This window comes from Physeter macrocephalus, chromosome 6, assembly GCF_002837175.3.
Source record: "Physeter macrocephalus isolate SW-GA chromosome 6, ASM283717v5, whole genome shotgun sequence".
NCBI lineage: Eukaryota > Metazoa > Chordata > Mammalia > Artiodactyla > Physeteridae > Physeter > Physeter macrocephalus.
Genome location: NC_041219.1, coordinates 52,394,288 through 52,405,503, shown reverse-complemented (window position 1 = coordinate 52,405,503; position 11,216 = coordinate 52,394,288). Strand labels below are relative to the sequence as shown.

The 11,216-nt window shown below is 64.4% G+C and overlaps 1 protein-coding gene across 1 annotated transcript in view; it reads right to left on the bottom strand.

Annotated features, from left to right (window-relative positions):
* Positions 1-4,195: 4,195 nt before the first annotated feature.
* MAPK8IP2 (mitogen-activated protein kinase 8 interacting protein 2) overlaps positions 4,196-11,216 on the bottom strand; it is a 9,929-nt gene continuing 2,908 nt past the window's right edge. The window contains exons 4-13 of the mRNA XM_024127176.1: positions 11,025-11,203; positions 10,799-10,892; positions 9,501-10,706; positions 9,064-9,139; positions 8,764-8,936; positions 8,572-8,681; positions 7,886-7,990; positions 7,677-7,747; positions 4,578-4,676; positions 4,196-4,268 (exon numbers count right to left, since the gene is read on the bottom strand). Coding sequence (XP_023982944.1) covers positions 4,196-4,268; positions 4,578-4,676; positions 7,677-7,747; positions 7,886-7,990; positions 8,572-8,681; positions 8,764-8,936; positions 9,064-9,139; positions 9,501-10,706; positions 10,799-10,892; positions 11,025-11,203 — 2,186 coding nt within the window. The remainder of the gene's footprint in view (positions 4,269-4,577; positions 4,677-7,676; positions 7,748-7,885; positions 7,991-8,571; positions 8,682-8,763; positions 8,937-9,063; positions 9,140-9,500; positions 10,707-10,798; positions 10,893-11,024; positions 11,204-11,216) is intronic.

Sequence of the window (11,216 nt, the reverse complement as noted above, 5' to 3'; positions counted from 1 at the left end):
CCTGATTCTCCCAATCTCTTTCTGGCCTCAAACAAAATAAAACAAAACTCATATATAGGGATGAAAGTGGAAAAAAAAATACACCAAAATATTAGCAAAATCGTCTTCAAGTTGAAAAGATACACTCACGGGAGCCCTGCTCTTGGCCTGACAGCTGAACTCACTGAATCCTATGAGATGGGTATTTCCATTGTGGTCAAAATAAGTGTTCATGTTTGGGGTTTTTTTGTTCTTTTTTTAGATGTATTTATTAATTATTTATTTATTTATATTTATTTTTGGCTGCATCAGGTCTTAGTTGTGGCACACGGGATCTTCGTTGAGGCATGTGGGCTCTTTTGTTGTCGTGTGCAGGCTTCTCTCTAGTTGTGGCGTGCAGGTTTTTCTCGCTCCAGTTGTGGCGTGCAGGCTCCAGGGCGTGTGGGCTGTGGTTTGTGGCACGCAGGCTCCCTAGTTGAGGCGCGCGAGCTCAGTAGTTGTGGCTCCCGGGCTTAGTTGCCCCGCGGTATGTGGGATCTTAGTTCCCTGACCAGGGATCAAACCCGCGTCCCCTGCATTGTAAGGCGGATTCTTTACCACTGGACCACCAGGGAAGTCCCTATGTTTGGATTTTTTTTTTTTTTTTTTCAGCGGCCATGGCTCACGGGCCCAGCCGCTCCGCGGCATGTGGGATCCTCCCAGACCGGGGCACGAACCCGGTTCCCCTGCATCGGCAGGCGGACGCGCAACCACTGCGCCACCAGGGAAGCCCCCTATGTTTGGATTTAATGAATATATCTGTACTTTTTTATTTTTAGTTTTCTGTGGGTGTTTCTATTTGCATTCGGGGGTCCCTAATAGCAACATATAATGCTTGAAACAATTAAGACATGTTCATTGCAGAGAAAAAAAAAGGAAGAGAAACTGTCAGCCCCACCTCCGGCGACAATGACTGCAGTCTTTGTGTTTTCTTTCAGTCTTTTTCAGTGTAGTTTCTAGTGTAGATTCTGCATATTTATTTTCCCTTAATAGCATAACAAATATTTCTGTATTATTACTAAATGTTTGTCAGCACACTTTTTTCGTACCAGCCCACTATTCCAATTAGGTATATACACCTTAATTCAGTTAACCCTACTGGTCAATATTTAGATTGTTTTTTATGTTTTCAACATTTTAAACAAGAACATGTACAATACAAAGCTTTTCATTTAGGATGCTCTCCTTGGCTGGATTTCCAGAAGGCAGTCCTGGCATTGGAGGCTTACTCACCGCTCAGGGCTCTGAGGGCCCCCAGCACATGTGCCAGGCTCTGGGAGGACAGGGGCATTAGCAGACTCACAGTTGGCAGCCTCTGCCCAGGGCGCCCCTGCGTCCAGGAGGATAGGAGGTCACCCAGCCGCAAGCAGAGAAAGACAGTGCAGGCCCACGGGAAGCTAGCTCAGTGTCAAGGGTGGAAATAATGGGGTGGAGGGAAGAGTGGCTGGAGAGGGGCAGCGACAGGGCAGGCTGAGGTCGCACAGGGAGCCACGTTAAGAGGGCGGTGGCCTGCTCAGGTTTCTGTTTAAACAACCGGGTCTGGTTGCAGGAGCTGGTGGATTGCAGACACGGGTGGAGGTGGGGGCCTAGAGGAGGCTGCCTGACGCAGGAAGGTCCAGGCGGAGGCGGGGAGGCGAAGGGGCAGGCTTGGGGTGTGGAGGGGGGCGGGGGAGACGCTGCCAGCAGGGGCAGTCTAGGGTGCCTCCAGGCCTCCTGCTCAGGCAACTGGAAGAGACACAAAGCACAGAATACAGAATGGGGCCCGTGGGGAAAAGGCTCACGTCAGCTCGACGTGTCCGTGGCTCCCACCGGGGGTTCTGTGTCCGCACCTCGGGGCCCTGGTTAGGGCCCCGCACGTGCTGAACTCCACCAGGCGCCTGGCCAGTGAGTGGCTAGAGGCAGTGCTCCCGGAGGGCGCTGGCGTCGGCGAGTCAAGGCGCAGCACAGAGCTGAACCACGCGGTCTGCCGGGGGCAGGCAGGACTCCGCGGCCCTCAGCACGGGGAGGGGACCCAGGACGGAGCCAGGGCGGGGTCTGAAGCGCGGCTGAGCCGCAGCCGACCGTGAGCCAGCCCCGCCCGAGGAGGAACAGCTGGGGAGGTGAAGGAAGGTGCCTGGGCAGGCGCAGGAAAGGAGACCGGAGGTGGAAGGAAGGTGGACAGGTGAGGGAAGGGCCCTACAGACAGGATGCTGTTCCAGCTGAAGGACGCCCAAGCGTGTCCGGCTGCTGTCCCAAAGGGCCACCGCAGGAAGGGAAAGGTATGGGTACAGAGACGTGAGGAGCTGAGTTGGAGGGAGGGACTGAGCCTAACAGGGGCGGAGTGGGGGCTGGGCACATGGAGCCTTCCCTGAGGTGGGGGGTCGAATTTCCACCTGACAGAGAGGGGGGGTGCAGCCACAGGGACCTGAGAGTCGCGCCCCCAGGCTCAGGGGCAGAGGTGCGTGTCCAGGGGTTCTCTGCCTCGGTCAACTGTAATGCGTAGGAAAGTTTTCTGGTCGATGTTCTGCTGGTTCGGTCTTCTTGCAGGGTTGGGGGCCCTGGCCTGCGCAGGGGCTCCCCAAATGCTGCAGGGTGGTCATTTACTGATTCCTAACCCGTGACTATGTTCTCTGTTTGCCGGTTGCCCTTAATTTGAGTAGGGGTGTGTGATTTCTATAGACAGTAGTTTCCAACTTTCATGTAGTGAATTTGTCTATATTGGCCTTTCCCACTCTCTTTTTTTTTTTTTTTTTTTTTTTTTTTTTTTGCGGTTGCGGAGCACAGGTTCCGGACGCGCAGGCTCAGAAGTTGTGGCTCACGGGCCCAGCCGCTCCGCGGCATGCGGGATCCTCCCGGACCGGGGCACGAACCCGCGTCCCCCGCATCGGCAGGCGGACTCCCAACCGCTGCGCCACCAGGGACGCCCCCACTCTCATTTCTTAACCTTCACCTGTTGTCTTCCTGGTGCTGCTCTCATCCTGGGCTCGGGGGGCTAGGGTGGGGGGCAGGCCCACCCTCAGAAAGGCACTGACCACCATGCTGACCTCAGCACCTGAGAGCCGGGGCTCACCGGGGCCAGGGGGCCCGGGAAACCCTTTCTCCAGGAGGTACCATCTGTAATCACCTAGGGCATGTGACAGTCACCTCTTTTCTCCTGGCTTTCTGTGGAGAATTTTTAAAACACTAATCTTAAGATCTAAGCAGACTGACGCCTGCTCTGTGTCTCACATACACACTCGCAAGCGTGCGGGCAGACGCATAAGCGCGCACACACGTCCCAGCCCGGCGCTCCAGCGCAGGTGGGAAGGACACACGTGGCGTGACCTTCCTCTCTGGCCTCAGCTTCCTCGCTGACCAAGCAAGTGCATTTGGAGGGCACCCCCCGCGCGCCGCACAGGGACACCGGCGTGATTTCAGAGAGCACTGAAGGGGTGAAACTTCTGATTCCATCACCCTGGGGTCTTGGTCGCCACTGCCATGGGCAGTGCCTGGGCCCCTGGCCCCTTATCTGCTCCCCGCCACCCCAGAAATAGCCGAGGTCACACCAAGCAGAGAGTTTATTGAGGTGCTGGACTGCGGGGAGTGTTTGCAGCGGCAGAGCGGATGCTGGTGTGGCCGGGGCCTGGGCCGGGGCACCCTCCTCCTAGCAGCGTCTGGGGCTTGGGGTGACCACGACTCCTAGTCTCCCCCAGGGCCCTACTGGGGGGGCCCCTCCCGGCTTACCCCTGAGCTCCTCGTGGGGCACTGGGGGGGGGGTCCCTCGCTTTGTCCCTATGGTGAGGATGGGATGATCCCTTGATATTCACTATAAAAATTAAAATTCCTTTATAAATCACATGGGAAGAGCAAGAGGGGCTCCCCTGGGAGCTTCCTCCACACGCCCCTCCCAGTCTGACCGCAAAGTAAAGAGCAGAGGGCAAGAGACTGCAGGCACGGAGGGGCGGAGCCAGACAGGAGGAAGGAGGAGGGGCCGAGGGCAGAGCAGGGCGACGCAGACAACAGACCAGGGGCAGCGAAGGCGCGGGCTCCGCTCTTCAGCAGCCCCTGGGGAGCGAGGAGGAGCGCTCCCGGCGCAGCCCGGAGACTCGCCACATGGCGGGTGCCACGTGCCCCCAGTCCAGTCCTTGCCAGAGCGAGGCGGCCGCATGGGACGCCCCCGGCCCCAGCCGCTCCGGAGGGAGCGGGGGAGCGGCCGCGGCTACTCCAGGTAGATGTCCTCTGGGGGGCAGGTGTACTCCAGGTGCTGCTGATAGAACTCCAGGAAGGCGCGGCTGCGGGGAGGCCGTCCTCAGCCCCAGGCTCCCCAGGCCCGCCCCCCTGGGCCGCCCACGTCACCCCCAGCTCCACCCTCAGCCCTCCCGGCCCGGACCCTTCCCGACCCTCCAGCACCGCCACCGCTGTCGCCTGGCCCGCCCTCCCTTCCCCTCCCCAGTCTCCCCAAGCCTCATCTCCATCCACCCTCCCAGCCTGCTCACCCCCTGGGCACCGCTGCACCGGTTCTGCATGCCCACGCCAGCCCCAGCCGTCACCCCACACTGGCCCAGCCCTAAGCCTGCAACCCACCCTCCGGACCCGCTCACCCCACACTCTGGGCCACGGGCCTCATCGACTCCTGGGAGACGAAAACGTGGCAGGCAAAACGGCTCAGCAGCGGGTGTTTGGTGATGAAGCCAAAATAGCTGCGGGGAGAGCGGCGTGAGCACACGGGGACGCCAGGGCACGGGCCCGCCCCTCAGCCCCCGGGGTCGGGGAGAAGAGGCAGAAACAGAGGGCTGCGGAAGGCGCGGGTCACACGATTTCAAGACTCGAGGCCCCCTTCCGGGTGCCCGTCCGAGCACGGCGCTGGGCATCTGTGAGGAGTTAGCGATCTATGCTCATCTGTCCGCAACAAGGGTGTCCCGCTGCATCTTCCTTCTCCCGAGACAGTGCCACCTGCCTCTGTGGCCCCCCACCCAAAGCCTGCCCCTGGACCACAGAGCAAGGCCCCCCCCCCCGCCCCCGTCTTCTGGGCACCGCATCTCAGCTGACCCTTCCTTGTCGTGTCACCTGACACCCTGAGCCTGCCCAGTCCCACCTCTGGTCCTGCAAACCCACAGCGGCCTCCCGGCTCTGATGAGGGGCTTGACATGGGCCCTGATGTGTAAAGCAGTCTTCCCGAAGAAGCCTGCGCCCTGGCTCTGCCGCCCCAGCTCTGTGCCGTGTGTGCCTTTCCTGAATCTGCCCCTCCTCTCATCAAGACGTCAATAAAAATTATAGTCCAGAGGGAGAACTGCCAGAATCCCGCAGCGGGAGGGTTGAGACGCCCCCAACTGTGGCCCATCCAATCCACATCGGGTGGGATCAGGGTGTTGTGGTTCCGCCAGATGGGAATCCACACGGCAGCATCATCGCTGGGACAACGTGCTCGTGTGGCCCACGAACACGCCACAGCCTGTCTCAAATGCCACGGTCAGATGATCGCGTTCGTGGGCAGTGCCGGGCACCATCCTATGCGAGCTCTGTATGTTCTTAACCCCCATGAGCCTCTCCACAGCCCTGGGCGGGAGGTCTCTAGAGGCGGGCGCTAAGGCACAGAGCGGGCCGGAAACGCAGCCCGTCTGTGGCGCCCTGGGGGTGCTCTCAGCCGCCTGTGATCTCACACGCCCCCCCGCTCCCGCCTCATCCGGACACAGCGTGCCCAGCACATGCCGAATCCAGCCCGCTTCACAGTGAGATGCCTGACGTTGTCTCCCTGCGCCCCCTCACCGTGGGCGCCGGGCTGGGTTCTGCAGTAACGCGTACCAGGCAAGTCTGGGCCAGGACAGCACCTCCTCGGCCCCCTCCTGGCCACGGAACTGCATCGGGGTCAGCGTCCGGCCCGGACGCCTGAGCCTGTGGCACCCAGTCTCCCCCCGCTGTCCTTCCTCTCTCGGCTGTGCCACCCTCAGCCCACTGTCCACGTGGGCCACCGTGCCCACTGTCCTTGCGGTGGTGCCAGGTCTGCCCCGCCGCCTGTCCTGAGCCCCGGCCCTCCACCCCAGCCCTCCACCCCTCAGAGCAGCAGCTAAACTGTGATGCCATCAAACCGTCTCCCTCTCAAGGGAGAAGCGGCCAAACTGGGCTCTGGGCCGGCTGAGGGTGGACACCATCGCCCAGCCAGCGGACAGAGCGCCCCTCACTCTCACCACGAGTGTCCAGGTGACACACACGCCGGCCTCGGTATCGGTCACAAGCCTCAGCCCCGGCGGCAGTGTGTCCTTGCCGCCTCCTGCCTCCGCTGAGGACCTGCTTCCTCAAACACCACTGGGCCCTCTGAGCCTCTGCCTGGCTCTGTCCGCGGCACCGGCATCCCGCGCGCAGGAGCCCGGCTGGGCGGGCGGGCTGTTACACATCTCTCACTCCCGTCTCTCCTCTCTCTGCCTGGCTATCTCGTCTGCCCCACGGCCGAAGTCGTCTACGTGCTCCGAACGCACCTCCCCCCCAGGTCTCCCTTCCACGTTCCAGACCACGTAGCGACGGCCACTTCACCCTCACTGCCTCCGGACTGCGGACTGCACCGCCAGCCTGTCAGGCGCGCTCACTCCATGCCTCTTCTCTTGGCGTGTGGGTTACTAACTGCTCAACACCCAGGTCACCCTTGATTCTCTCTCCAGGTCAGCCTCTGCATCCAATCAACTCAGGTCCCGCCTGCCCACCTCCTAAATGCCACTAGGTCACAGCACCTGGATAACCTCAGCAGCCAGCTGGTCTCCTGCCGGCAGCACTTGGGTCCTTCCACTCCGCGCGGCAGCCAGAGGCAGCCTGCCAACCTGACCGTGTCACCCCACGACCCCATCGCCGATAGGATTAAGCGTAAGGTCCTTGGCACAGTCCAGACCATGTAGCGACGGCCACTTCACCCTCACTGCCTCCGGACTGCGGACTGCACCGCCAGCCTGTCAGGCGCGCTCACTCCATGCCTCTTCTCTTGGCGTGTGGGTTACTAACTGCTCAACACCCAGGTCACCCTTGATTCTCTCTCCAGGTCAGCCTCTGCATCCAATCAACTCAGGTCCCGCCTGCCCACCTCCTAAATGCCACTAGGTCACAGCACCTGGATAACCTCAGCAGCCAGCTGGTCTCCTGCCGGCAGCACTTGGGTCCTTCCACTCCGCGCGGCAGCCAGAGGCAGCCTGCCAACCTGACCGTGTCACCCCACGACCCCATCGCCGATAGGATTAAGCGTAAGGTCCTTGGCACAGTCAGAAGGGCACAGGTGCCCTTAGTGTCCCTCCAGCCTAACCCGGCTGCCCCCAAAGAGCCCCTGGTGCCCCTGGCCCACAGCCCTGGCTCAGCTGGCTCTCTGCCAGGAAGATCCACCCTGTCGCCCACTTGCCTTTCAAGGTTTGTAGAGTGGGCTTCAGTCGCCCCTCCGAGTCCCGGGAGAATTCGCCCGCCTCCCTGCAGGTCTGCTCACTGGGGCCCCATGCAGACGTCCACCAGAGCCCCGCGAGTGCTTCGAGCGCTCGCTTGTCTGTGTGTCTGTCTCCCCACCCAGACCGGATGGGAGCCTGTCTGATCCAGGTGTCCTGGGCCCAGAACAGAGTGGGAGCCCCGTGGGACTCAACTGCTGGCGCCAAGTGGGCGTGGGTGAGAGGGCGGGATGGTGAGGGGGCAGCCCTCGGGGTTTGAGGGGACCAGGGCACGGGTGAGTCTCGTACCAGCTGTTGCGGGGGTGGCAGCCGCAGAACGAGATGTTCTTCATCTGGAAGAAGTGGCTGCAGTGCTGGAACTGGAGCAGAGGTGGCAGGAGAGGGCCAAGTTAGACAGGGTAGCCCAGGGCCACTCCTGCCCCCCCTGCTGGACGCGCCTCAATCTGACCCCCTTGCCTCCCGCCTCGTCCCCTGTGCCTCAGGCCCCCACACCCCACCTCGGGTCCTCCACTTAGACTCAGCTTGACCCCCCGAAGAGAAATCTCAAGGTCACAGGAGGCGGGAGGACGCAGGTGGACGGTCAGTTTCCGGGCAGTGGCGATCTGCAGAAGAAGTCAGGGGAGAAAAGGGTCTCAAGGGCCTACGAGGGTATCTCTCCCTCCGGGTGGGACGCCGTCGATCAGGTCCGAAGACTCCTGGCAGCGACCGGGGAAGATGTGAGCGTGGCCTCGGCAGCCCCTCTGCCTCAGGACGGCCTGCCTCGTCCGCCTCCACCCCTCCCCAGGGCTCCGGCCCCGCCGGCCCCGGCCTGCCCACTGCCTGTGCTGGGAGCTGGATGCGCCGCCCCCCCCGCCGGCTGCTCTCCCGCTCGCCCGCAGGCCCAGCAGACGGGCCGGCCCTCACCGAGCGTCCACTGAGTGAATAACGAGTGAGCAAGTGACTTCCAGGGAAGGGTCTGTGAGAGCTGGTCTTGATTTTCAGACACGAATAGGATGGGCTGGAGGGGGCGGGGGGCCAGCGGGAAGGTGCCGGGGAACAGCTGCCGAGCGCTGCCCGAGGCCTGTCTGCCAGGCCCTGGGGCCCCCAAGCGTCCTGGAACCCCCTGTGGAAGAGGGCGGAGGCCTGGGGCCTCCAAGGCCTGTGCCAGCCTGCAGGGCTCAGGGGCCCCCACCTCCAGACTGACCTTCTGCATGGCTGCGCACAGGATACCATTGCCCTGGTGACAGGGCACCTCCACGGAGCCCAGGAACTGCACGTCAAAGCGCTCCACCCAGCAGGGACCCCGCTTGCTCCCTGGGAGATCACAAGGGGCCTAGGTCAGGTGAGCAAGAGAGGGTCTGGGGTGACGGGACGCCCCTTGGGGAGGGGGCCTCACCCAGCAGGTCCTTGGCCGGGCCAGGCACCGCGTGGGCGTAGAAGGCAGGGAAGACGCCACGCTCCCCCGTGCGCATGTTGAAGCCACGGAACCAGAAGTCGTCCTCCTCGGCCTCCACCAGGACCGGGTCGTCCACGTCCAGCTCAAGCTCGTCGGGGTGGCGGGGGATGAACCTGAGGTCGGGTCAGAGGTAGGAGGTCACTGGGCCGGGGCAGCAATGGCTGGGCTGTGCCCCCCGGCGTCCCCCAGCGTCTGCAGACGCAGCTGGAGCGTCAGCGGCGGCGAGGGGAGGGGCTGTACCTGAACACAGCCCGATGCGTTTGCTCTCTCTCCTCCCCGTTGACCAGGCAGGAAAAGAGGCCGAAGGACTCGGTGCCTGGGGGACAGAAACAAGGGAGACAAAGGCTCGGGGCGGGGGCAGGGAGAGAGGTACCCGAGGGCCCCGCCCAGCTGCCCTCCGCTCAGCGCGGGTTGTCCTCGGTCACCGTCACCGAGGGAGGGAGAGGTGGCTCAGCGGGGGCTGGAGACACAGCGGCCTTCCCCGCGCGGCTCCCCACCCTCTGGGGGCCTGGGGGAAGCCCCAGGCCAGGTGCTGGGTAAGAGGGCAACGCCCAGTGCTGACCACCTTCACGCAGAGCCTCCGGCTGTGCTGGGCGCTCCGGGGCTGAGCTGGGCCCTGGGGCCCCGGGGCCAGCCGGCTCCCCCCGGACCACCCCCTCTCCCCACCTCCCACTCACTGGAAGATCGGGAGGTGCTGTTGACGAAGACGTTGAGGAACTTCCTGGAGAAGGTGAGGTCAGGGCTGTCCGGGGAGGCATCCCCGGGGCCCTGCTCGCGGCCCAGCAGCGCGGCTCCCGCCTCCTCCTCGCTGGCCTCGCCGCCGCTGTCCTCGCTGTCGTCGCCCAGGCCCACGCAGCGCTGCAGGCTCACCAGCTCCAGCCGCGTGTGCTCGTCCACCACCAGCGTGTACTTGACGGCGTCGTACACCAGCGAGGCGTCCAGCGCCGCGGGGCCCGCGCCCCGGCCCCCGGGGGGCCCCGCCTTGGGCTCGGCTTCGTCCTCCTCCTCCTCCTCCTCGTCGTCCTCCTCCGAGCAGGCGGCAGAGCAGGCGCGGCCCGGGCGGGCAGGGCGGCCCGGAGCGGCCCACAGGGGCGTGATGGTGTCGCGCGTGGGGTTGCTGAGGAAGAGGCAGGGCCCGGGCTGCGCGGGGCCGGGCCGAGGGGCGGAGGGCTCGGGGGGCGGCGGCCCGCACAGCGTCTCCATGTCCACCAGCTCCACGCCCGGCGCCGCCGCCGCCTCGGGGGCCGCGCCGGCGGGCGACACGCGCTCCGCGGCGGGAGGCGGCGCGGGAGACAGGCACTGGCCCGGGCAGCGGATGGGCGAGGAGCCCTCGGAGATCATGCGGCTGACGAGGTTGCTGAGCAGCCAGGGCGAGTCGGCGTCCTCGCTGACGTCCGGCTCAGACTCGGAGCCTGACTCGTACTCGCTGTTGGTGTCGTCGGGGCCCACGGGCAGGAAGGCGGGGCGGCGCGGGGGCTCGCGCGGCGGCTCGGGCTCGGGCTCGGGCTCCGAGGCCGGCGACGAGGCCTCCTCGATGGAGTTGGTGAGGTGCGAGGAACGGCCGCTGCTGCTGCCGCCGTCGTCGCTGCCCCGCTCCAGCTCCGTCTCCGAAATGGACGAAATCATGCGCCCCAGGCGCGCGCCGCCTGCGTCCTCGGAGTCGGAGCCCGGCGACGACAGCTCCTGGCTGCTGCGCCGACCGCCGCGGCCTCCGCTCGAGCCGCTGCCCAGGTCGGCCTCGATGCCCGGGTCCGAGGAGGGCGAGGCCGCACCTGGCGCCAGCGGCCCCGCGGGCTGGTTTCCTTCGGAGTCGCAACCTGGGGGCACAGGTGACTGCGCGCCGCAGGGGCTTCTGTCCGTGGGTGGGAGGGGCGCGGGCGGCCCTGCGGAGCCGGGGGTTGGGTCAGCCGCCCGCCTCCCCCACTCCTCCCTCCCTCGCCTCCGGTGGACCCCCTCCCACCACCGCCCAGCTCACCTCTGAGGGGCTCCTGGGCGGGTGGGCACAGCACTGTTTCCTGCCTGGAGACTGGAGGCCCTGGAGCGAACCCTCCATTGTTGTTCAGGGAGTCCTGGCGGGGAGGAGCGCGGCGCTGAGGAGGGGCCCCAGCTCTCAGGGGCGGGCTGGGGGACAGGCTGCCGCAGGGACCAGAGTCCCGGATGCTGGGAACCAGGCCCAGCTGTGGGTCTGGGTGCTCGCTCACCTGGGCTCCCAGCGTTGTCAGGTGGAGCGTGGTGGGCCGGTGCTGGTGGGGCTCCTCCAGGGAGGGGGAGGGGACCAGGGGCTCCCGAGCCCGGGCCTCCGAGCCAGGGCCTCCTCCCTCCTTGCCCTCCCCCTCCGCCTCCTCCTCCTCCTCCTCCTCCTCTTCCTCCTCCTCCTCCTTCTCCTCCTCTTT